Genomic DNA, 27,053 nt, shown 5'->3' with positions numbered 1-27,053 from the left:
TGGGTAACGTTCGGGCTCCGGGCTGTAATTAGGCGGACACCAAAGTACTATGCGGTGTTGGTGTCCAATCTTTTCTTTTGCGATAAAATACACGCGTCTTTCTTCGGATACAATCCTTTGGAAAACCATAAAAAGACAATCCCGATCGTTTAAACTATTTATTTTTACACCCGAAGGCCGCGCAGTACGGCACTGTTGGACTGAAAAGATCGTAAGCCCCTTACTCCATATATAAACAGTTAACAACAATGGAAGAGTACAGCGGCTCTGACGTCACTTCCCTTTTTTCCCGAACGCTCACGAAGAAATATGCATAAATCGTACTTTGATACTGGTTAGCGTAATTTCTTCATTTTAAGTTAACTACACGTATTTTATTGTTATAAAGTTATTTGTATATTATTTTTATATCATTTTTCTTTTAAAATGAGCTATAATATGGTCTCGTGTCATGTTTCCTTTAAGAGAAGTGTCTGAGCATCTTACACACACATTATTAATTAAATATACAAAAGTACATTTCAATCCATATATCAACTGTTAAATTAACACTCACTATTTATTACTTATATTATTGTGAATCAAATTGGAAATAAAGAATAAGAAAACCAAGTCAAAATAATTAATCTTATCAGTATTTCAAAGGTCCACTCTAATTCCCATGCACAACATTCTAACAGTCTTGTTTTAATAGACTGCAGTCATGGTCCACACTTATATATATAATTATATATATACATACACACAGACTGCACAAAACTCGGGATGCAAATTTTTAATGAGTAGTTCAGTATATATGCAGTCACATAATGGAATGTTTGGAATAAAACAATCTTTGACACTATTTACTTGAACAATACAAATGATAACAACCAATTGTTTATTACCCTATCAGAAGCCAGTTTGGCAAAGACTGTTAGCTCAAGGTCTGAAATATTCCGTCACCAGGCAGATCACTTTACAGCATCGCATCTACACACCTGTGTGGTGTCCAGTCAGTCAAGCCAGATTGCAGCCTCTTGAGAATTGAACATTTGCATAAACCATTTATGGGTTATACCAAACCAAATTCCTGCCCAATGGACTCAAGACTCTTAAGATTCTGATACTTTAATGTCATGGCAACGCTATACATGTATGTGTGTGACACCATTAAAGATTGAGTCTAGACTCTAAAAAATTTATAAGCACGGGCCTAGGAAGCCCTTTTTTTTTAAATGCAACCTGTCGTGACGAATTCTAAATATAATGGGCAAACAAAAAATAGGTTAAGCAAACTAGACCTGTGCAAGTGACACTCGAAAAAACAATCATTCTCAAAATGTTCAGACCTGGCCTTATTTTATCATGCTAATATTTATATGCATCATTAGAGTGTTCGTTTTACACACATTATAATTAGAATAATATTTTTTACATACAATATAATTAGGATACTATCTTTACATACATTATAACAGAATATTATCTTTGCACACATTATAATTAGCATTTTACCTTTATTATCTTTACATGCATTTTATTTTAAATTGGGTTAATCACTCTAAATATTTTAATTTAATAACATGTTCAAGTATAAGCAACAAAGGGAAAAAGCATTGCGGAAGAGCAATCTTGTGGATTCAGCAAGAACCTTGTATATTTAAATAGCTGGTTCTGAGAAAACTGTATATTTAAATAGCTGGTTCTGAGAACTGTATTTAAATAGCTGGTTCTGAGAAAACTCACTGAACATCTTCATGTGTTAGTAGTAAAACAAATTCTCTATGTTATATTGATTACATCTGCCACGCAGACACATCAAATCATTTTAAGTCAAATCCTATTTTGTATTACATTTTTGGCATCATCTTACTGTCCCTGTGAATAAGCCAGGCATGTTCGAACACCTGAATCAAGTGACAACCTGTGTTATATCTTGGCACCACCCATTGCTCCCGTCAAATCCTCTTCATAATCACTATCCCACACTGCATCATCATCCAGTGTGTTCTGCCGTCCCTGAGATGAAAGACTATTAGGTGGTCTCCGTGGCGACACCTCACTGTTGGAGGTAAAAGAAGGACTACTGTACAGACTGGTGTCGCTGGTAATGTACTCTCCAGGGGAATATGGAGGGGGTGGTTCTGAAACATTCAAACATGGACACTGTATACACCTGTCAGCAAACTATCTACAATTATTTAACAGCAAAAATTATTAGAGAAACAAAGAACTTGTTCCATGAATGCTGTAATTAAGCTTAAACTATAGATGTATATTGTATTTTCAAATATAGATGTATATTGTATTTTCTAATATAAATGTATATTGTATTTTCAAATATAGACTATATTATATTTTTGTGTGTCCAACTCTAGTTATATGTTTCCATCAGAGTATGAAATTTTCTGGCAACAAATGCAGTAAAGACTATACACAGTGCAAGCCTGGAAATAAGTTGTCATTTGTCAAGCTTTGTCAGTCACAAATTTAATATTAGCAGTCAATGAAGTATTTCTGTGTTGAAGAAATTTGATGTAGTACATTTTAAAATGAATATTCAGTTGTTCTTTGATCATATCATGCACCATGCATGTGTTTATAGAACTGTTGCCAGAAACCCTTCGCATTTGCCCGGAAATGGTGTTTCCCATGTCTATTAATAGACCCGAGCAAGCCTGATGATCTGATATGTTCCAAATGGCTCAAACAATCAACACATCTTTTAACACGAAAATTTACCCGTCTGAAATGAATAATATGACATTGTGTATATTTAATGTAAGCTGTACCTCTGATACTGCACGGTCCTGCGAGTAGCGGCCATTATTTACATCGATTGATTAGACAGGTAGTGCAATATACACATGCTCTCTGGGTTAGCCGTCTATATTTAACAGTACCTTAGCTTGTGTCAATGATGAATTAAGCAATCAAAATTGAATGGAAATATTTGTTTTAAAATAACTAAAGTACCGTACACATTATTCAATACATTTATCTACTAACCTTTGTTATTATAATATTATTTCGTAGCCCTCATCACAGTGACCAGAATTTTATTTTTCTGTTGTAATTTTTAAAATTTATTATATTTAACTAAATGAATTTTTCAACTTGGCTTTGTGGAAAGATATTAACTGTATTTCCAAATGAAATGTCAGAGAAAATGCCCCACCCCAAATCCAAGTGCTTATAAATTGCATTATTTTATCAACAACTGATTGTAGTTATTATTTGCCAGTTTTTATTACTTTGCTATATTTAATAGTGAACAGAATACAGCACAGACTTTTACTTCAATTGAAACCATACTTTTTACACTGGGCTCAATTTGGCCCATCAGTGTACTGTTTAGATGGGTAGCCTAAGGCTACATCATGAAAACTCAATATGTTTGTCAGTTTCCTATGATATCAACATAACGGTGCTCAACTATATATTTGTTGTGCCTGGCACTGGTTATAAATGAGTGTTGGAACATAGCCTTGTGGTAAAGTGCATGCATGATGCATGGTCTGTCTCGGATCGATCCCCGTCTGTGGACCCACTTAGGCTATTTCTCGTTCCAGCCATTGCACCACGACTGGTATATCAAAGGTCGTGATATGCGCTATTCTGTCTGGGATGGTGCATATACACGATCCCTTGCTAATAATGGAAAAATTGTACCGGGTTTCCTCTCTATGTCTGAAGTACAATATGTTTCACATCCAATAGCCAATGATTAATAAATCAATGTGCTCTAGTGGCATCATTAAACAAAACAAACTTTAACTGCAACTTGATTATATGTGTTTTCAACAGAATCAGATTTGGGTTAAAACACTAAAGTTTTGTCAAAGATTAAAGAATTATACAGTATTGAGGTATATTTAAAAGACACCCACTTACCAAAGGTAGACTGATGAGGTGACTGATGGAGATTGTCAGACTTTCTTCTGTACTGGCGGACTTTTTCTTTTGCTTCCTGAACAACAAATTTGGTTGTACCTGAACCTGAAAGAAAAAAAGAAGAAGATAAGAGTTTATATTGGATGGCAAAAAAAATTCCAATCCCGAATTTTAAGGGTTAATAACTTTGCAACTAACCATTATATTGCTATGAAACTTCACACAAGTCATAAATGTTTTGAAATGTTTTGAACATATCCTGCAATTTTCAAGTCCCTATGTCATATACTTTTTCTGCAGTCAGATAATTAAAAACGAAAGTTAAAAACTGCAATGGCAAAAACTGGTTGTCATTTGTGACACTGACAAGATACACCTGTAGTGTCATGGATGGCACCTGTCAATCAAGTGTCAAGAGAAGGTGTCTACCGTATTTTCCTGCATATTACACGCACTGGTGTATAAACCGCACCCCTTGTTTTTAGACCAAGTTCCGACCTTTGATCGTACATAAACTGCAACTTTAAATAAGCCGCAGTTAAAATAAAGCCACAAACTTAATTACAGTTAATTATTGTTTGTATTTAATAATAAATAAATAATAATAAATAATTGTTGATTGTGTTACTTTCAGTTTCATTTCACCTAATGGGAAAATTTCGTAAACAAAACATTGTTGACAAACCCCGCTATTTTTTATGAAAATATGTACAAAAACTTGATAATGCCAATTTCGTAATCTTGCATTAGTTGCAAAGAAAAAAAAAATACATGATAATATTTTATTTGTCCCAGTATGATTACAAAGCGTGAACCCAAAAAAGGGCACAAGTGAAAATTACTAAAGTACTGTCGGAAATAGAATAAAAATGATTTTCGTCGATTATTTCTTACATATTAAACTGACAAGTAAATATTTTGTAAATATCTATTTAATGATAGTCTACCTAATTTAGCATTTACTTGTTGTGGCTCTCATTTGATGTACAAGGTGTTGTTTACCCTTGAAATTAAAAGAAAGATGTTAGTAAACACTTTATTGGAACAGACTATAACAAATTTTGTTTTTAGCCTGATTAGACTATTAATAAAGAGCCATTCCATTGTGATACTTCAATCCCAGTCATTTGGTATGCTATATTATTATTATAAGAATTAAAAAAAAAAAAAGTTCTGGTTTATAAGCACAGCAGTTACCGTAAAATTCATAAAAAAAGCACACCATTTTATAAACTGCACCTTGCAATTCACAGTAAAAAAGTAGCAGCTTATATGCCGAAAAATACGGTAGTCTGTCTGATACTAACTAATCTTTTCAGTCTTATTCTGAATAGGCTGGGAGACTGATGTTTGATTTCTCGAGGTCCTATCATGGTACTTAATCAGAGGGATAAAGCAATAATTAAGACATGTTTCAAGGAAAAGGGATGGTGTCACAATTGATCACCAGTTTCTGCCACTGCAGTTTTTAACTTTTGTTTTTAATTATCTGACTGCAGAAAAAGTATATGACATAGAGACAAACTTTTCAGGATATGTTAAAGGCATCATATTTTGTTTTACTTGTGTGACGTTTCAAAGCTATATAGTGGTTAGTTGCAAAGTTATTAACCCTTAAAGTTTGGGACATTTAATTTTTGGTCACCCAATATAATAAAAATGCTCTGCCATCCAACAATTTTGCCAACTGCGAATTTTAAGAATAATTGTGGATTTTATTTTAATTTGGCAAACCAAATTTGGGTAATAATTGATATTTTGTTGGAAAATAACTATGTGGAAAATAACTATGTGTTTTGCATTTTTGAGAACATTTGGCAAAACGTTCTGAGCCCTGGAAGCTATCCCTGCTAGCATACTTAAATCACAATTTAGTGATCATTATGGATTATTAAATTAAGTGTTCAACTGCAAAGTTTGAGAAATTTACTAGCTAGCTTAGTGCTTTTTCAAGATGATTACAAATACTAGCCTGACAGACTCATTATGCTTTAAAAATAACATTTCAGAGCTTCACTATTGAATATATGGCCTTCAAATGAATGTACCTACAAGTATCATTTTATTCAAATCTAAGCCAAACAAGACAGGCAAACATTTTTGTTTCAACCATACTGACTGCTATGTTTTTAACACTTCATTGGTATCCTAGATATTCTTTACTCTGAAGTAATACATTGTTCGCATAGTGCAACCAGTCACCCATCTAGTATCTATAAAGGTTTCACATCACAGTTATATTTTCTTTGTAAAACAATTACAGAAATTTAGGCTAGGATTTAAGTTTTATGGGCTAGACGAAAACACAAATCCACAAGTCATATGGCTAGTAACTCTTTAGAAAATTTGCCAAACAGTTGATTTCTTTAAATAGCACTTGCTACTGACATGATATTAAACAAGCTGACAACCTTTTTTTGGAATATTTTAAAGATAAACTAGTTCTACTTCACACTAGAAATCATTTTGTTATTAAAAGGTCCGAAATTCATCCAAAATGTTAGGAATAAAATGTTGTTTTTAACCAAACATTAATGGCCTCTTTAGCCACTGATTAGAAAGCAAAAAGCCGATGAAGAGCCTAATAAGAACAGTAACAATCCCCCCCCCCCCCCCCATCCCAAACTGGTGCTTACCTGTGTACTTGATATCATGTAGATCCTGATCATGTACATCAGGCAGCTGAAGAGCAATGTCCTACAATTAGAAAACATGATCATAGTTAATATTAACTAGTGCAATGTCCTACAATTAGAAAACACGATCATAGTTAATATTAACTAGTTTAATGTCCTACAATTAGGAAACACGAACAGTTAATATTAACTAGTGCAATGTCTTACAATTAGAAAACACGATCATAGTTAATATTAACTAGTTTAATGTCCTACAATTAGGAAACACGAACATAGTTAATATTAACTAGTGCAATGTCCTACAATTAGAAAACACGATCATAGTTAATATTAACTAGTGCAATGTCCTACAATTAGGAAACACGAACATAGTTAATATTAACTAGTGCAATGTCCTACAATTAGGAAACACGAACATAGTTAACATTAACTAGTGCAATGTCCTACAATTAGGAAACAGGATCATAGTTAACATTAACTAGTGCAATGTCCTACAATTAGAAAACATGATCATAGTTAACATTAACTAGTGCAATGTCCAACAATTAGAAAACATGATCATAGTTAACATTAACTAGTGTAATGAACTACAATTAGAAAACATGAACATAGTTAATATTAACTAGTGCAATGTCTTACAATTAAAAAATACGAACATGAGTAACATAGGAAAATTAACTTTGGTTTTTCCCTTGGACAGGACTATTCCTGTGATGAACCAATAATCTTGGTACATGGTAGTCTTTAGTGTACAAGACTGCAAAGGAAAACAGACAAGCAAGTCTTACTCTCTGGGCTTCAAAAATCACAGAACACTTTTTAGCATAATCAATGTAGGATTCTGACATCTTGAGGAGTCCATCCTTGATTCTGATTAACTTGACGGCCTCATTTTCCTGGTGACGATCACCCACTGCAAAACAAACAACATGTATGAAACAAACAGTGTTTTAAGACTATTTTAATGCCCTGTTTTTTTGCTTAAAAAACTGGGGTTACATAATCAGAAATGCACAACTGTAACTTGTATTAAGAAATACAAATCCAATTCTGGTATAACAATTTCGTAACTAGTGGAGTAAAGATACTATAAGAATTTATTTTAAAAGTGTATAATAACTTTTTCAGGTCATACAATAATTGCAAGGCAAGTCGATGTTTTGATGTGACTGACCTAACTAGTAAAACAAAGAAAAAACCTATCCCATGTGCACACATGGTAGAAGCACTATCTAGTGAAGTATTTAAAAATGTTAAATATCACAAGAGTCCTGCCTCCCGGACAATTTTGTTTAGCATAACTCACCTTCTATCTGAGCAAGATCTTTGGCTCTTTCTGCTTGGAGAAGTCGATTCTCCAAAATCTGGAGTTCAGCTGAGGATGCTTTCTGCAAATCAAGCAAATGACGAATATCATACAACAAATACTGCAAACATTTAGATAAAAATTAGTTTGGGAGGCAAAGTTAACTACAGAGAATACATAAGGTAATATATATGTATAATACATACCAGTGATTATTGGTATATTTTGTAACTGTCAATTCAGATAACTGCTGCAACAAAAACAAATGCTAAGACAAATTCAAAGTAGTTTTCTTCAGCTAAAATACACTTCGTCTTGACATTAGTTATTTAAACACCTATACTCTGGCCTCTGGATTTCATGGAAATTATTGTTTGCCATAACCTGTTGACAAAATCATTGAACTGAAAAGTATTTTAACTATCATTATGTAACATATTCCACCTTACCAAAAAAATTGAGGAGAGTTTTTTTAATAGGTTCTGATGATCACAGAGTATGGAAACGAAAAAGTATTTCCTATAAAATCTGAATCCTGAGGCCTGCTATACTAATATCTTCTAAAACAACACATGGTCACCCATATTTTAAAAGAGTAATAATTTGATTTCAAGTATATTAACCTGCAATCTAAAGTCCTAGCTGGTTGTAAGTCTTAAATATAAAGGAAAACAAAGAAAGAAAGAAAGATTTTATTTAACGATGTGCTCAACACATTTTAACTCCAGTTATATAGTGTCGGACATATGATCAAGGACCATAGAGATAAATGAGAGAGGAAACCCGCTGTCACCACTCAATGGGCTACCCTTTTCGATTAGCAGCAAGGGATCTTTTATATGCATCATTCCACAGACAGGATTGTACACATCATGGATGGCCTTTGTTATACAAACTGTAGAGAACTGTGGAGCGAGAAATAGCCCATTGGGCCCGCTGACAGGGAAGGATCCTGGATAGAAGCCACATCATGCAAGCACTTTACCACAGGGCTATGTCCAGACTTCCAAAATAAAGGAAAATTCTAAAGAAAGCTGCATTTTCATATATCACCAGCAAACAATTTGTTGAGTATTGTGTTGCAATTTGCTATGCAAATTTATTAAACAGTGGTTGCTAATCACTTTTCAACTGACTAGAAATATCGCTAATCACGATGTTAAGAACAAAATCTTGCCTGATAACAGTATGGTGACCAATGTTTGTGAACTCAGATGAGATGTATGAAGCTGATATGACATCCACAATTTCTTTAATTGCCATTCAGACCTTTAGGAACTGCAGGATGAAAATGTATGCTTTTTTGTCCTACTTTAAATAAAGATAAAAATCTGGCTTGTCCTCCCCACCCCCACACAAGAGATTTTGATCCCCAATTCAGATTCAATCCTATGGGCCTGCAATGTCTACAAAATAAATCATAATTACCAATTTGTTTATCACTTGTAATGACACTAACCTTGAATGCCTTCTTAATCTCTTTTCTTATCTTGTACTCCCTCTGTTCACAGGACACCTACCAACCAAACATCAGTCAAATTTCAAAATATTTGAGAAAAGAAACAATATTTAATGACAGTAACAAAATATTAACTAATGACACTACTTAGTCTGTATTTTGAGACAAACAAACCTGTGGCTGAAAACCGCTAGATTAGAGACACTGATTTTCCCCTTTTACGTTTCAGTATTTTACAAATTTATTTTTTATTCCATTGACACCTACACACACACAAAAAACTAAAAAAAAAAAAAAAAAACCCATCACACATATTTATAAATTGAATTTTTTAATACATGGAATAAGGAGAATCGCCATTTTGCAGACAGCCTTTGTACGACAGTATATCCGAATGAGCCAATTCTCATATTCTTTCATACATTATGCCATTTACGTACTCAACATTCACAATTAACATGAACTATAACATAATAAATTTCAACAGCTGAAACTATCTATTTCGTTAACATGCCATGACACCAAGTTCAATAATTCACTTTTTTTTTTCCGCAAAACTAGTAGAAAAATAATTACAACCGATCACACTATAAACTACTTCACTTGTATTAATTATTTTCAACAAAGTCTGGTTTACAATATGCAAAAATGACATTCCTTCGCAAATATGAAAATACAACAAATATTAAAAGACAAACAACAATTATCTTTTATCAGCAGAATTTGAGCTTGAAATATTTGTTTTCACTGTTAAATTGACGGAAGGATGTGAACAAAACATGACTGATAAAACATAATTTGATACCGTTTATTAAACATTTAGCGTAACACACAAAGTTATCAGTGTCGTGGTCAGTACTGGTCGATGTCAGTGTCGACAATTTCTGTTTCAAAATTACTTTGGAAAATCAATTTTATTTAATTAAATGCACTATATGAAGGTAAATAATAATGCTTCGTGAAAAATTTGGGAATTCCATTTCAGATAGGTGTTTCCGCTAATCAGTGCCTCTACTAGATGACTTTGCTTGCCTTGAAATTAAATTCAAGTAAATATTGACATACACTTTTTAGCTGTTGGAGAGTCAAAAAGTTTTTTCATAAATTTAAACAAAAATAAAAGTGATCTTTCTTCAATTTGACAATTAGAGATAACATACATTAATTTTAAACCACTAGGCAACATAATTCTCAAAATGTTACCACCATTTAAAAAAAGAGAGAAGTACTTACAAAGTTATTCTTTGCCTGGAACACATGTTTTTCTCCTTCAAGCACCATTTCAAACATCCGTTTATGCTCTTTGATATGTTCTGAAAGAGTGATTATTATAGCATTAGTTCCAACAATAACTATACCTACTTAACAAGTAAGGCAGCCTCAAGCTACCATTTCAAACATCCGTTTATGCTCTTTGATATGTTCTGAAAGAGCGATTATTATAGCATTAGTTCCAACAATAACTATACCTACTTAACAAGTAAGGCAGCCTCAAGCTACCATTTCAAACATCCGTTTATGCTCTTTGATATGTTCTGAAAGAGCGATTATTATAGCATTAGTTCCAACAATAACTATACCTACTTAACAAGTAAGGCAGCCTCAAGCTCACACTGGAATTAATTTGATATGTTCTGAAAGAGCGATTATTATAGCATTAGTCCCAACAATAACTATACCTACTTAACAAGTAAGGCAGCCTCAAGCTCACACTGGAATTAATTTGATATGTTCTGAAAGAGCGATTATTATAGCATTAGTTCCAACAATAACTATACCTACTTAACAAGTAAGGCAGCCTCAAGCTCACACTGGCCTCAAACACATTAATTTGATATGTTCTGAAAGAGCGATTATTATAGCATTAGTTCCAACAATAACTATACCTACTAAACAAGTAAGGCAGCCTCAAGCTACCATTTCAAACATCCGTTTATGCTCTTTGATATGTTCTGAAAGAGCGATTATTATAGCATTAGTCCCAACAATAACTATACCTACTTAACAAGTAAGGCAGCCTCAAGCTCACACTGGAATTAATTTGATATGTTCTGAAAGAGCGATTATTATAGCATTAGTCCCAACAATAACTATACCTACTTAACAAGTAAGGCAGCCTCAAGCTCACACTGGAATTAATTTGATATGTTCTGAAAGAGCGATTATTATAGCATTAGTTCCAACAATAACTATACCTACTTAACAAGTAAGGCAGCCTCAAGCTCACACTGGAATTAATTTGGTTTTTGCCAGTTTTTACATATACACAGCATTTTCTTGATAATTATTAAACTATGGTTAATTTAAGGAAATTGGCCAAACACTAAATATTGTAGCCACTTTGTATAAAAATTAGCAATTAGCTAATTTGGCAATGAAAATTGTGGACTTGAATATTCGAGGTGATAAACTTAACGTATATCCACACACCTGAAATTTATTAATTAGAGAGTGGTCGGTGTCAGAATGAAGATTCCATTAAGCAACAATCTTATCCTTCAATAAGACTCATAAAAGTGATAAAACAACATAAATTGATAAACAAAGATAATATCATGATTTAGATATTCTCACATTAATTATTATTTGCACTATACATGTAAATGACAAAACTAGAATCGGAACCCAAACTTTAACCCCTTTAAATAGTGTTTTGGTGAAGTTTACCTTGGATCCCACTAACGGGTAAGTAAAGTTTCAAGAGCTATATGCATTAAAAAAAATAGTTTGAGCCACACTTCTCATTTCCACTGACATAACAGCTATATAACGAAACTGTGTTATAGAACGAAAGGATAGAAACGTTTAACAACACCCCATCACATATATTAGTCCCCTACCGGCCCCTCAAAAACAAAAAAATATTACCTTCATGAATTATACAATCATGCCCAACTCTTGTCATATCATTAATTAACATTGTTATTTTTATAACTTCTTATTAGGATGAATTGATTGCAGTGCCAAAATATCAATGTATGGTACATAACTTAAATTGACGACTTTGCAGATTTTATTAGCATCCTTCAATTTTGTACAAAGGAACAGTTTGCAATGTAAGGCAGGGGTGCAGAAAGTACTCGCCCACTCGCCAATGCGAATAATAATTCTGACTGGCAATTTAAAAAATGCAGGCGATCTGTATTTTTCTGACAATTGTAAAAAAAAACTATTATTATTATTATTTGGGGTTTTTTTTTGCACCGAATCCATGACTTTGCATCAGCCATGCCAGAATTGCAAACCATCCAAACAAATAGTTCAGAATGATGCCGAAATACATACCAATACATGCACCAACTTTGGACTTCCGAACTGCGCCATCCAGAAATGAATTATAGCTAAAATGGAACTGTGCCAAAACAGCCCCAGATGAAAACGGAACCAAATTGGACAAAACGGAACCAAAATTTAAAAAATGTATGGCTAAAATGGAACCAGAATGATAAAAGTTCTGAACGATGACATCTTCAATAAAACAACAAATATATATATATCATTTATTACTTCATTTTTTATTATGTCAATATTGGAGAGACAGAAGTATTAGCAGCTAACTAGAAGTCGGTGAAATGCAGCCAACTGAATTATTCCAACAAAGCTGTCACTGCAACAAACATTTGTTTTGTGATCTTCAAAATACAATCCACAGTTGTTTGCAGAAACATGTGTTGCTCACTGACCCATGCCACCCCCCTCGCCATGCCAATGGCGATGTTTAGGCCTTCAATATTCAACATTTAATAATGGATGTTCTGACCAGATATTTTCAGGTTTTAACACACCAACAGTGTCTTCACCAATATATTGAAATACCGTTATAGCTTAAAAATATTTATCCTATAACTTGCCCACGATATCCGTGTCATAAACCCATGTGATAATTTACTTTATTAACCCAGTTAATAATGGTATGCAAATCTGCAATGTCTCTAGGTAATTTGTTGCTGTGGATGGGTAATTTGCTTACAAGCCAACAAGACCCGCATAACATTTTCAAAGATTTGTTTAAAACGCGTGACGTCAAACTAATCTGTGCTAATCGTGATGACGTCATATTATCGATGGCAGCGACTTTAGTACTGTAATTTACTAAAAAAGTAATTAGAATGTTATTTTAGAAGTGTTATAGGATAAATAGAATTCGCTACTTGTGTTTTTTAATATGTAAAATATCAACCTCGTCTAGTTAATCGGTATTAGCCTCGACAAATACCAATTAACATAGACGAGGTTGATATTTTCCATATTAAAAAAAATATGCTTGTGACGAATCCTCTATATATATATATACCATTTTCACCAATATAATGATGTGCCATTTTCACCAAATCGGTTCCATTTTAGCCAGCAAAAATGGTTCTGTTTTGATAGTTGTTCCGATTTAGCCTCATTTCCCCGGCTGATCAAAGGTCAATAGTTCCTAGAAATGATTTCTTTACGCTGAAATTATGTTGCTGGTGTATTTTGAATAGATTTTTCTGCAAAATATTTGCAGGATGTCACTTTTTATATGTTAAAACATTGTTAAAAGATAGTATATTTTCTATAGGCTGGCAGACTAGTAGAAATTCTGGTGGGCTAATAAATTGTAGTTGGTTCTGGTCAGGCAGGCTAGTAAAGTATTTCCCATTTCTGTACATACAGAGTTGGACTAGTAGATTTTTAACTATTGCTAAATAATGTTTTAAATCACTGATCCCATGGCTAGTGAATTTTCTGCAAATTCTAGAAGCCCTATCTAGGGAAAATACTGGTAAAGATTAGGGTTATAATAAAAGCTAAATCTGCAGACAATACTTGTTACAACTGAACAAAATGATTTTGAATGTTGAATCGATTTAATAATGTCTTACCAATGAATTCTCGCTGTATTTCTGACCATGCTAAATTCAGTTCAGCCAGTTGATTGGCTACATCCTGTACAAAATATAAAATAAAATATATTTAAATGTTTGCCAAAATATACTTCTGATTTGAGCTGTAAATCTTTTTATTAGAATTTTAATTTATAAGCAAACTAAAATTAATATAGTACACATTGGAGGTAAGCAGTTTTAAAATATATATTTAATTTTCATGACCTAGCATGCATATATGGCAACCAACAGTGAAACAAATAAATATTTTAACAAAAACACTCCAAAACCATTCCAAGTAGAATAAAACATTGTAAAATTTCTCATTCACATGGCAGTTTTGACTTTCAATTTATTAAATTTTCATCAAGTCTGGAGGTTAAAACAATTACGACAGTTTGATAACACTGAAAATCTAGTACTGTTAGTTGATAACAGTAGTTGAAATCTTACTTGTATAGCCCGATTTTCTTCATTTGAAGCCCACTTTAAAAAGTCTTGCGACGCTGCAAATAAATTTAAATAAAATGTTAACAACTGCATATCAGGGATTCTAGAAAATGGTGGTCCAATGTTCAAGGCCAGTAAGTTTTAAACTTGGCCTGATGGCAAGTGTGAAAAAAAACAAAACACTACAATCGTAGAAAGACAAAAGGAAAAAAATCTACAAGTCCTGTTTTTTTTATATACAAACCATAAAGTATGCCTAATCAGACCATCTGTTGTGTAAAATGACAAACATACTAATGACACATGATCTCAAGTATATCAGTATGACAAACATACTAATGACACATGATCTCAAGTATATCAATATGACAAATTGTACATTACTGGTTAAAATTGGGAAAGTGAGTTTTTAAACGTAACCAGTTAAATTTAAAATCCACTGGCTCTATGGCAAATGAATTTAAAAGAAATTCTAGAACCCCTGCAAATACTACTACTACAGTATTATTTATAAACTGCATGCTTGTGGTAGATCTATACATAGTGTTATGATTTAAAGCTATACAAGTATGACCTATTATAATAATATATTAATATATATATATATTAAAAATAACATACATTAAACAATGGTCATGTTAGTGAGTAAAACAATATATATATATATATATATATACACACACACACACACAGTCAAACCTGTCTTAAGCGGTCACACAAGGGAATAGATAAAAGTGGCCGCTTAAGACAAGTGACCGCTGATTACAGGTTGCGACATATGGTCTTTAAAACATATGTTGTTGTTTCTTGTTTTAGCGTCTTTACTGCTAATTAATGGATGTGTGCTTCACAGTTTACTATAAATAAACTTTTCACATGTCGCCTCCTTCAGGAAAAACTGCAACTGGAATGTATTAAATTAACCGTTCTCAACAAAAAATTTATCTTTTCATTTAATTATTTAATTTCTACTTCATGCGGTATATTGTCATAGTAAGTGAATCTACAAGTGTCAAGCGTAGCCTGCCCAGAGGCAATTAGATGCTTTCCATAGTCATACTTTCTTTGTTGATACACAGTAGATGTCGGGACTGAATGGGTACTAGTATTCCTGAAGGTGTGAAGATCGGTTATTTGCTGCATCTTATCGCTGTTGTTAAATATCCCTTTTATATACAGTAAACATTTACTGTGGCCGCTTAATACAGGTATTTTAGCGATTTGGGATCAGATTTGGGTGGCCGCTGGCCACGTTAAGACAGGTGACCGCTTATTATAGGTGCATTTACATTATAAATTGTTTGTGAGTGGCCGCTTACGGCAGGTGACCGCTGAATACAGGTGGACAAGTTTGACTATATATATATATATATATATATATATATATATATATATATATACTGTATATAAATTCCTGATAAACTGAGACTTGTGACACATATTAAAACCATTAATCCTACAGATATAAAATAAATCAAACATACCAGCATTTTGAGCATTTAGGAATGCCTTGGCAGTATTGCGCATATCCTTAACCTCCGAGATCAAAACATTCAGATCACCATGGCAACCACCAAGAGACAACAGCTTAACACTGCTCCTGAAAACCAACAAAAACTTCAGTACCATACCATAATACATCTATATATATATGTACCACAGTCTTTGATAAAACAGTCATGGTGCACTGGCTGGAATGAGAAACAGCCCAGCGACTAATAACCTGTAACACAATATAGTGTTACCAGACATAATGCACATTTTGTAATAATTTCTATAATTTCAAACAATAATGTCAAATAACAGGCAGTCATTGTGTATTGGTATTTAAAAAAAAAATTACACAATGAAGTTGTAAACTCTATTAGCTTAATTCACTAGTTGTCACCAAGAATAAAACGGAAATGTCAGTTTTTCTAATAGCCTAGAGGGCATCATCTAATGTCAGACCAACACTAAAAGAATATTGTATACTGACAAGATCTAACTCGTTAATTGAGTCAAAGTATTATGGTAAAACAACCCACTTTCCATTATTAGTGGCCATTCACTGAGCTGTTATCATGAGTGGATTTTGTTTTCCTCACTGCCGAAATCCTTACTGCAATTTCCTGATTGACGATTCCCTAAAACTTTTTCACGTGCAAGATTTTACAACCACATGACATGTTCAAACAATGAAAACATGCATGTTATTTAGCTCATTTCCTGTCTCTAAAACATGAATGTGAAAAGCAAACAATGACCGTATTGCTGCAACTATGACGATTGAGTGGAATATTTTTATATACTGATTGCTTTGCTGATTTTGTGTGGTTATCAACGTCAGGATAAAATTTATCAAACACACTTCAATGTAGGAAAACATTACCGTGAGCAAGTAAAGGAGAATTTTTTAATTGTTACTAGATTTACATTTGTCACTAGCCCCATATTAAAAGCTCTAGCCAAATGTGTCGGGCTAGCAGATTTTTCAAACTCTAAAATAATTTATGTTATTTAAATATATTTCCAATAGCACTTCAATTCCACGTATTATCAGTTACTGAGTGCACCAAGCAGGGAGTTTTTTGTTCAGTATCACGTCGTGATTCGATAAGCAAGTTAAAAACACTATTTAAACAGTAGTTCCTAATCAATTTTCAACTGACTAGAAATATCGCTAATCAAGAATTTGAAAACAAAATGTTCCCTGCCGTGGGCCACAGATCAAGGTAACACTGTAAATATTGTCCATTGTTGTAAGTTACTAACAGAAAATATATGACCAGTGTACATTCTCAGTGTTGTCACACTAACTTGTTACTAACTGTAAAGTTTCTCTAAAAAGTTCACCTAATCACAATTTTTGTTGTTGTTAAGACAGGTAGTAAGAACTTGTCATTTTACTAATCTCTCCTGAAAATCGTACTATGCAGTTTTTCAAGAACCAACTACACTAAATCATGAAAATTATAATAATTTATAGAGATAGTAAGAATTTTTTTGTTGTGTGTTAAAAAAAATCTTTGCCATTATGAAAAGTCACATAACTTGTCGCTAATGTTAAGACCAGTCTATCCTAGTTCACCAAGGTAAACATTTACGGTCTGTTTTATAGCATTTATTGGACCTCTGATGTTTACAAGTCTAATGGACAAATAAAGCGCGCAGATTCCACTCAGTTTTTAAGCGGAATCGATAAAATCATGGAATTAATTATTTTGTGGCGAAATATGAACACTTACTGTATAAAGAAAACCTCCCAAGTTATGTTTTACATATAAATAGACAGTTTGTCCAAATAGTAATCCTGTATTAATCCAATTTTCAGTTACAAACAAAATCTCAAATTTTCTCGCCGGGCATTACAAGCAAATTTAAAATGTGATTGAAAACTGTTGGCAGATTAGGATTATTTTTACAATTATTTTTTTCCAGGTTTACAAGTTTCTTCCACAATATATGATATTTAATGGAATATCAGGTTTAAAATAATAATAATAATAATAATAATAATAATAATTAATATTTAAAAAAAAAAACCCATTAAATAAATAATAATAAATTAATTAATAATATTAATAACAACTAAATAACAATAAAAAATGATAATATAATAAATTAATTAATAATATTAGTAATTATAATAAATAAATAACATAATAAATTAATTATTGATTTAACAATAATAATAAAAAAATAATTGAAAAACATATTTTTTCATTTGTTTCCTTTACACACACACACACGTATATACAGATACACAACAAAGAGGGGATGGGGGTGGGGGAGAGAGACATAGAGGGGATGGAACATTTGCTTGTTTCTCATTGTTTTTTGTTCAATTAATGTGCATTATTCGTAATTTAGTGTTCTTACCCATGTTGAACACCTAAAAAATAGTAGCCAATGTACACATTGGTACGAGGCAGTTGTCTCAAGCAGCAGTTGTCACCAAGTCACAGTTATGCATTAATTAAAATAAGTGTTCATATCTTTACGAGGCAATCCTCAACAACACAGCTGATGTTAAATCGGTTAAGTAGGAATAAATTATCACTAACAGCAGTTGTCATCAACAGTATGGGTGGATTTAACATTAACTGTCTTGTTGATGATTGGTGTGCACTTAACATACAAGTAGTAGGATGGATGTGTATCATTCCTGTTCTTTTGTTGGTACCAGGATTACTTTAGGTAAGTAACAGTTCTGTAAATAACAAAAATCCATCTTTTTGTTGGCTATTTATGTAGGCATTTTCATAAGCATAGCAACCACACACTTTAAAAAACAATTCTACAAAAAAATATTGAGATAGTTGTTTTATCAATAAACATAAATTTTAGGTATCACTTTATGTTAACCATTTAAAGTGTTTGTGTTTTAACACTTTATTACAAGGAAGTAAAATACAATTAGACCAAGTGAAATAATGTGTGGCTCAGGTTACCTGACCGATCCTATCCCCCTCACCCCCATTTGCCATTTTTGCCAACAAAAACTTTATGGAATGTACAAAACAGATTTAAGTTTTGGATTAAATTACTTAGTTATTTAAACCTCATGAAAATTTATCTGGATGTTGACAACAAACCTTGTAAACGTAGGGCAACCAAACAACAAATCCGATGTGCAGTGCATGAAAAAAAAAAAAAATCCAACGTAATTTCAGGCTAAAGTGTTGTCAAATATGCCAAAACTTTCGATAATAAAAAAATAAAAAATTCCCTTTTCAAACTTCTGTCTGCAGCCAAAAGCAGCACTATAGGGCATTTTAGTATTTATAAAAGAATTAATTGATCAAAACTAATCGCACTCGCACTTTGGTACTCTGGCAAACGAGATGACTAGCCTGAACAAATAAGTGTAAGACGTTACAGGTGTGAGTGGGGCTTTCATGTGTTTTTGTTTGGCTTGTATTCTGCTCATTAATATTTGCCACAAATTATGCCCAGACTGATTTTGCGGGTGTCCAATTCATAATATAGGCCCTTTGTTACGTGACTCATGGATACCACAGGTCCTTAAAACACATAAAAGTCCCCAACATTTCAAGTCTTTAAGTATCCTTAAATTTCAGGAATATGTTTTTAAAAAGTCCATATAAAACAGGTTTACCAAAGTTCTGTTCTTCATTTTCCTCGCACCAGTATTTTGCGCAAAACAGTATTTTGACAGCAAATGTTTGCGGCATGGTAACAATCAGCTGCTCCAGTGGTGCATGTACTGTAGTTTCGGGTGTGAGAGCACCCAACAGTGATAATCACTATTGAGTACTGTGACTAGTACCTGACACTGGTATAATATATATGCATCACACCAATCATTATTGCCCCTGAGAGGTCTGTAAATTCATATGGATATTGTCCTTAAATGTTCTTGCCCATAAACAGGGCTTGAAAATTAGCAGTCGCCCATGGCGACCTTTATTGTCTAAGGGCAACCAAGAATTTATAAAAGTAGTCTGTTAGGCGACCATCAATTTTATAGTCTGGCAAGTGTGGTACCAGTTAAAAAAGAAACACACTGAAACTGAATCGAATCACCAATGTGACAAAACACACCACATCTCTGCTGGCACAAACTACAGATCTGGCAGGAGACAATATTATAGAACATGTTCTATATTTTGACAGCGCCAGGCTGACCAGACTAAGTTTCAGCTTCTACGATTTTGGTCTGGGACTGTAAACAAACATAGCTCAAAACATATTGTAGACACTTGAATTTAAAAAAATAATAATTTAAAGTCGTCGACTTATTGGAATGGACTAGATACGACATAATTATCTAGTAGACCTTTTACATTATCAGTCCTTGGTTTTTGAAAATTATAGGTGAGTGGAAAATCGCACACCTCAATATGCTGAGGCGAGGGAAAAATCATTCTCCAAAATAAATAAAATAGACAGTGTAGCTCCGATTGGATTTTGACTGGTACGTCTACAAAATTGTCTATTATACCAGTATTTCCCGATTTGTTCAACAAAGAGAAATACCAGTTTAACGGCTGCATGGAAGCCACTGCCATGATTTTATTTTAAAAAAAAATTAATAAAAGGATCTTCCTATCAGCTAAATGAGCTATAAAAACTGTTGATTTTACATGTGCCGTTTGTTCAGTATAACGTGCATTGTTTTTCACACTCGTCAAAATGAAATTACGTGTGCTGTACAAGTGCAATCACACCCGTGCACCTTAAAAAGCAAGGTCTGCATTATTAAATGTTATGGTACAAATAAATCCTATTTAATTAGCTTACTAGTATTTTATTCTAGGACAAAATCGAAATTTATCTTGTAGTTTAACTCACACTAACAATGAAATTTTCCATTACTACAGGGATTATTCCAAAAGTCAATTGAATGGCATGTAAATATAAAATTCATATAAAAAACCATAGTAATTTATTAAGTTGTATGGGTATTTGGGAAAATTGTGGATGATTCTATCAATCTTGTCTAGTGCCTTGTCTACAGAACAACCAGTCCCGAGAAAATCCTTTACTTGAGAGTTCATCCCTCTTGCATCGCCATAAAGAGGACTGCCACTCTCAGACTAATTTACTAAAACATGCGCAGTGATGGTTTTAATATCTTTATACTGCAATATCGATTACTTCAGATACAATGCATGTCAAACTGCATAAATTGACTGTGATAGCATTTTTGTATTAAACATTATATTTAATCTGTATCATTTAATTGTAATTTGTAAAGAAACATTTTTATTTATAATGGATTTCTTTTTAAAAAAAAAGGTTTTTGGGTTTGTATGGATTTAAAACGTAATCATGTTTTTAATATGAATTTTAACTTCATTCATTATGAAGTTACATGCCAATTCATCATTTTCCTTTGACACAAACGGACTATATACATGGTTATTATTTAACAAAGAAAATTCTAGTTTAGATTTTTGTTGTGTAGTTAAATTGGAGGGGAAGTTGAATTTGAGAAGGGCCAGTAAGAATTTTCTTCAACTGGCCCTGCTGGTGACCATGGTTTTTATGTTAATTTTCAACCCTGCATAAATGTCTATCAAAGTTTTGCAGGGTGTGCACTTTATGGTCCCCCGATTGCCAATGGCGAGTCAAATTAGCGTCGGGCAAGTTAAAACCGTATCACGTATCGCTTGCCTGGCAACCGAAAATTTCCTCATATTGTATTATGTATAAAAAATGCAAATAACTAATGTTTGTAAGAGATCAGAAAGTTATTTTTTATTGATTGTTTTCAACTGGTCTATCCCCAGTCTATCGAACAGTCTAAAAGTATTCAGAATGCCTCGGCCGGTTTTGATTATGCATTTGGAAAACCTCGACTACGTATATATATTCATAGGTTCAATCGGAACACCTAGGCCATGTCCGTCTTTACTTTCCATTTAGTTATAATTGAAACAACTCGTCACATTTCGCTACGCTATGTTTCGCAGAAAGATTTTTTCCGAAGTGTGTTGGAACGTTTTCGTTTCTTACGGAATATACAGTCTACCATACCAAACATCCATTCGTCACTGCGAATGATGTCAACATAGCTTATTATTTTTTTAATTCCTCGTCATATGGCCATAAAAGCACCTTATTTATTCCAAGACCGAGCCTTGGTAAAACATTCCAGATGTTTGATTGAGTGGGTCCCGTGACAACATAATTATAATTTAATTACAACAGTTAGTAATAAAACTAAAACAAGTTCTGTTTCCTTCTTTTATGTTGTTATTATTGTTTGTATGATCTGACAAAATTTGGTCGCAGGCCATTCAAAACTTGTACGGGCGAGTCAAAGTGTTGCTGTGAGTGGCCTGATTGGCCAGTCAAAAAAATCCCAAGTGCATACCCTAGTTTTGTGTGGGAACCATGTGTCTGATAAATAGAATATGCTTGCTGATTATTTTTTAAAATTCAGTGCTAATAAAGAATTGAACTGTCTGGAGTCTAAAACTTTTCTACCTCTCTTTCATTTAGGATGGACAAAGAATCGTAGCCTCCGACTAAAGAGACCCCCTTTACAAACAGCTACCTCCAACCAGTAAAAAAGACACAGAAAGATGACTCGAAGGCATACAGGGATAGAGTGAAAGACAACCCAGAATTATATAAACTTGTGCGTGCAGAAGAAATGCGGCGCAACAAAGAGTACAGAAAGAACATGTCTGATGAGGCTGTTATTCGTAACAGAGAACTGCAGAAACTCAGGCAACAAAAGTATGGGCAAAAAAAGGGTCCCTAAGACTTGCCATACTTTGGAAAATGAAAGCGAGTTCAGAGAGCAAACATGTCGCACCAGAAGAGAGTTGCCATAAACAAAAAAAGACGAAAGGCTTACACAGCCAAAAAGAAAGCACCACCTACTAGTACACCACAACCAAGCACGAGCCTGCTGCAACCTGCAATGGAAACACTGGATATGCCGCAGCCAAACCTTTCTGTTACACCTAGTACCTCTACCAGCTGCTCTGGTTCCAGCAGCAACGCTGTATGGACTGCCAAGAGCAGGTTTTAAAAAAAACTTTCTACATAGCCTGCCATCCAACCCAAAAATGAGGGCGGAAGTGATTTCAGCTGGTCTGGAAGCATTATCACCAAACTCAAAACAATGTGTTAATAGAAAACTTGGAATTCTTAGTCCAATGGCAAAACGTCGACTGCAACTTGGATTTCAGATTCCCAAAACTATCAAGGAGAGGATTGTTAGGAGCAAGATGAAGCGGTCCATTCGTGAGATGAAGCTGTGGCGACTGTTTTCACAGGCAGTCGTCATCTCAAATAGAGCTGCCTCTCGGCATTTTGGTATCAGCTGAAAAATGCAGCGACGAGTAAGAGAGTCCAGTGAGCCTAGTTGGGAGGAAAGAAGGGCCAGGAGAAAGGAAATTGTTAACAATGTTAACAAATTCTTCAACAGTGGCACAGTGAGCCGTGATATGCCTGATGCTTGTGGGGCTGTTGTTGTGAGGGATGATGTAAGACCAAGGAAGGTCCTTGAGTCGTCCCTCAGAACCGTTTACGATGAATTTGTGGAGCAGAATGGAAAAGTTCTATCCTTCAGCACCTTCAAGAAGCTGAAACCAAAGAGGGTGCTGCCATTCACATCGCACAAATTTAATGAGTGTTTGTGCAAATACTGTGCAAATATGGACTTAAAAATTCAGGCTATAAACGGCCAACAGTGCGCTACAATAAAAATTCAGGACAGGTATGAGGCTTCGCGCCTGACACTCTGCCCCAAACTGCCTGGGTCAGACTATAAAAAGTCATGCATTGACCGGGAGTATAACGATTGTGGAGCAAGTCTGTTTTCCAATCATATGCAGCCAGCATTTCAAGGAGACGCAAGGTTGTGCCCAGTGGAGTGGTGGCAGTGGGGCCAAATCCTGCAACGCCTACATCTTCCAAAATGATGAAAGTGAAAAAGGAGACCACATTCGAGGAACTGATAGAAGCCACTTCAGAAGCTCTTGGGCCATTTTTCCTTCACCTGTTTAATGTGAAATGGCAGTGGCAGCAATATAATGTAATCTCGTGTAATGTTCCACCACGGACCGTCGTTTGTTGTATGGACTTTACTGAGAATTACTCTGTCCGCCCTCAAGACACACCACAAGGACATCACTTGACCAATACACAGTGTACGATCCATCCAGTTGTTGCATCATACCAGTGTCTCAGCTGTGATGGTGGGGTTGTCACTGACTCTTATCGTGTTCATCACAAGTGACCAGATACACGACTACCACGCAGTGCAGCATTTCCTTACAAAGTCTGTGGAGCTATTACAGTCAGAGAACTTGAGCTTCGACAGGCTCATCACCTTTTCCGATTGTGCCTCTACACAGTACAAGAACAGAATAAACTTCTGAGACTAAGAATAACGATTTTCCAGTATTCAAGAGTAAACACGGTGACGTTAAGGGGGAGGTAATACTTTGTTATGATGTTATCTCCCTTAACTTGAATATCAAGCATTTGGAAATAATTCGGCCCCAGTTCAGTTTTGGACCAAGTCGGTCCTGTCCCATTTAGAGCCAGATTTTATTTATATATTAAAATGAGATTGTTGAGCCACTGTATGTCTTTACTTGTCTGTTTGAAATTCAAACGTTAATTATTTTAAATGTCGACTTATATATGTGTTATGCTGTGCTCCAATCGTCTCGTGCTTATCGTGATAACGGGTCCCTCCACGATAATGACTTTTCCAGTCGTGAATGTTGTTTTAATCACGTCGGAAGTCATGTTCACCAGTGGGGTATGAAAACTTGTTTCTAATTTCATGACTCGACTTTAGACAGCTTTAAAGACACAACTATTTACAAAACAGTATTTATGGATTTACAAGGCAGTATGTGATGAAAATAAATATTATTTAAACCACAAGCAAGGTAGCCGATTGGTAACTACTAGTAACATGTTGAAGCCTGGTAGATATTATCACAATGCTTTTATTTAACTTTTAATGAGTACTGCAATTTAAATGCATATCTTAGCAGTTCCATTAAAATAGTAATTCGCTTAAATTTGTTTAATACAATTATTGGGCACGGAATTCGATAATGATAGTTAATAGTCGTTCACTGTTTTAGTGGAACTGGACACAAACAGTAACTTGTAATTACTATTTAACAACTAGGAATCACCTCTTCACGAGTTCATTCAAATGCAGTCCTAATAACAATTATGACATTAGTAATGTGCCGTAAAATGGCAGATGAATCAATTTAATTACAAGTATATATTAGCTGGCTACTAAATATAAGTGACTGGCGACTAAAATATTATACTTTACTGGCCAGGGAAGAGTAAATTTGAACTTGCTTTGTAGAGCACTGTCCTGCTGAGTTTATTTACATAGCTTCTACTTCCAATCTTTTATATTCATTATAAAAGTGAACTCGAAATATTACAAAGATTGAAGTTTTTAAAAACATATTTTACCAATTTTCTGTGTCGCATGTCTATAGCATACATTGTATATATTTTTTTAATTATTACTCAAGACGAGTTATCACATCTTAGGAATGATTAAGTGATGCTGTCAAATGGAGTCATCTGTATGATTTGCAGTGTTTTTATGATGTATTTTGGCATAATCAGTGTCTGTGTTAATACTGTTATGCGCAGAAGGTGGTTTGAAATAGTCTTTCTACTTCAGTGTGTGCTATTGATACTGGGTTATCATAAATGATGAATAAATCCATTTCCATGTACCATATTGTGTTCATTGTTTGCATATGTCTAATGGTGTTAGTTTTCTGTACCTGGAAGCTTTTTTTTTTATATCTTCTGCTCATAACAGTGTCTATTTTACAGTCACTTCTAAACTTTAAGTTTATACAAAATTAGTTTTTTTGGTGTCTTCACATAGTCTTCCACTTATTCATGTTTGCTTTTGACTTTAATTGTGAAATGACCTATTTATTGTCAGTTACTATGCATCACAAGACACCATGTTATTAGCAGAAGATATGCATGTCTGGTTACGAAATGCTCTGTCAAGGGCAAAATTCTTATGTTCTTGATCTGCAAGTTATAAATCTACAGTGTTCTCGCTGCTCCATTTAAGCAGGGCGGCCCGCCCTGCTATTGCATTTTGCCTCCCTCCGCCCTCCTTTATTTTTCTGCGCCCCTCTTTAGTTTCCAGCACCTATCTCCGCTATTTCTAAATGCACACTTTTTTCCACACAAAATTTAAAGGCATAAACAGGCCTGCACAAATTAAAAATTTACATAACCTGAAAAGGGGTTATGCCAAACGAGTTTGCATAACCTATTTTAGCTTGCATAACCTGTTTTTTTCTCTTTATAATTAAAAAAATAAATAAATCATGAACTTAATTTTGAGAAACAAGAGAGTGGCAATGGTAAGTAAAAAGTATATGTATACAAATGTTTAAAAGATTTAAAAATAATAAAAATGATTAGGACTATTGTAATAAATTACCAAAATTACTGATTTTATTAAATCCTGATTCAATGATTGCAAATGGAAAATTCTATCCAATCGATAAACATTACGGCACAGCAATAAACATCACAATAATAAATATCGTACCAGATGCATTTATTTTCATGAACTAAGTCTATCCCTGTGACAGAGAGAGAGAGAGAGAGAGAGAGAGAGAGAGAGAGAGAGAGAGAGAGGGGGGAGCGAGAACTAGACAGTAGTAATATAACAGTACCTTCTAACAGCACGTGCTGCTTTATCCATAATACGTTTTTGCTAAAGCGTATTCAACTGTTCAAAAGGATTTATTATAACTCAGTTCCAGTTTTGACAAAATCATGAAATGTCAACAAACTTTGAAGATGCCAATACGCAGTTTTGCCTATAACTTTACATAACTGCTCCACATCCTGCGTGTTCAGAGCCTAAAGCTAAACTCATAAAAACATGCTACAAGATTTGTTTGTAAGAATTAATTGCTATTATATCTTTTTAAATTATTTTTTTACACCACAGCTGACATCAGGAAGCGTCTTTA

The 27,053-nt window shown here is 33.9% G+C and overlaps 1 protein-coding gene across 1 annotated transcript; it reads right to left on the bottom strand.

Moving 5' to 3' along the window:
- Positions 1 to 417: 417 nt before the first annotated feature.
- LOC121381916 lies at positions 418 to 27,053 on the bottom strand. Its single transcript, XM_041511332.1, has 11 exons — positions 26,751 to 27,053; positions 16,071 to 16,186; positions 14,590 to 14,642; positions 14,134 to 14,197; positions 10,511 to 10,590; positions 9,278 to 9,334; positions 7,819 to 7,900; positions 7,301 to 7,425; positions 6,513 to 6,573; positions 3,877 to 3,981; positions 418 to 2,126 (listed from the first exon to the last, which is right to left on the bottom strand). The coding sequence occupies exons 1-11, from the start codon at positions 26,777 to 26,779 to the stop codon at positions 1,912 to 1,914; spliced, it is 987 nt and encodes a 328-aa protein (XP_041367266.1). The 5' UTR covers positions 26,780 to 27,053; the 3' UTR covers positions 418 to 1,911.

Source organism: Gigantopelta aegis, chromosome 9, assembly GCF_016097555.1.
Source record: "Gigantopelta aegis isolate Gae_Host chromosome 9, Gae_host_genome, whole genome shotgun sequence".
Classification (NCBI taxonomy): Eukaryota; Metazoa; Mollusca; class Gastropoda; order Neomphalida; family Peltospiridae; genus Gigantopelta; species Gigantopelta aegis.
This window is presented reverse-complemented; position numbering and strand designations above follow the sequence as displayed.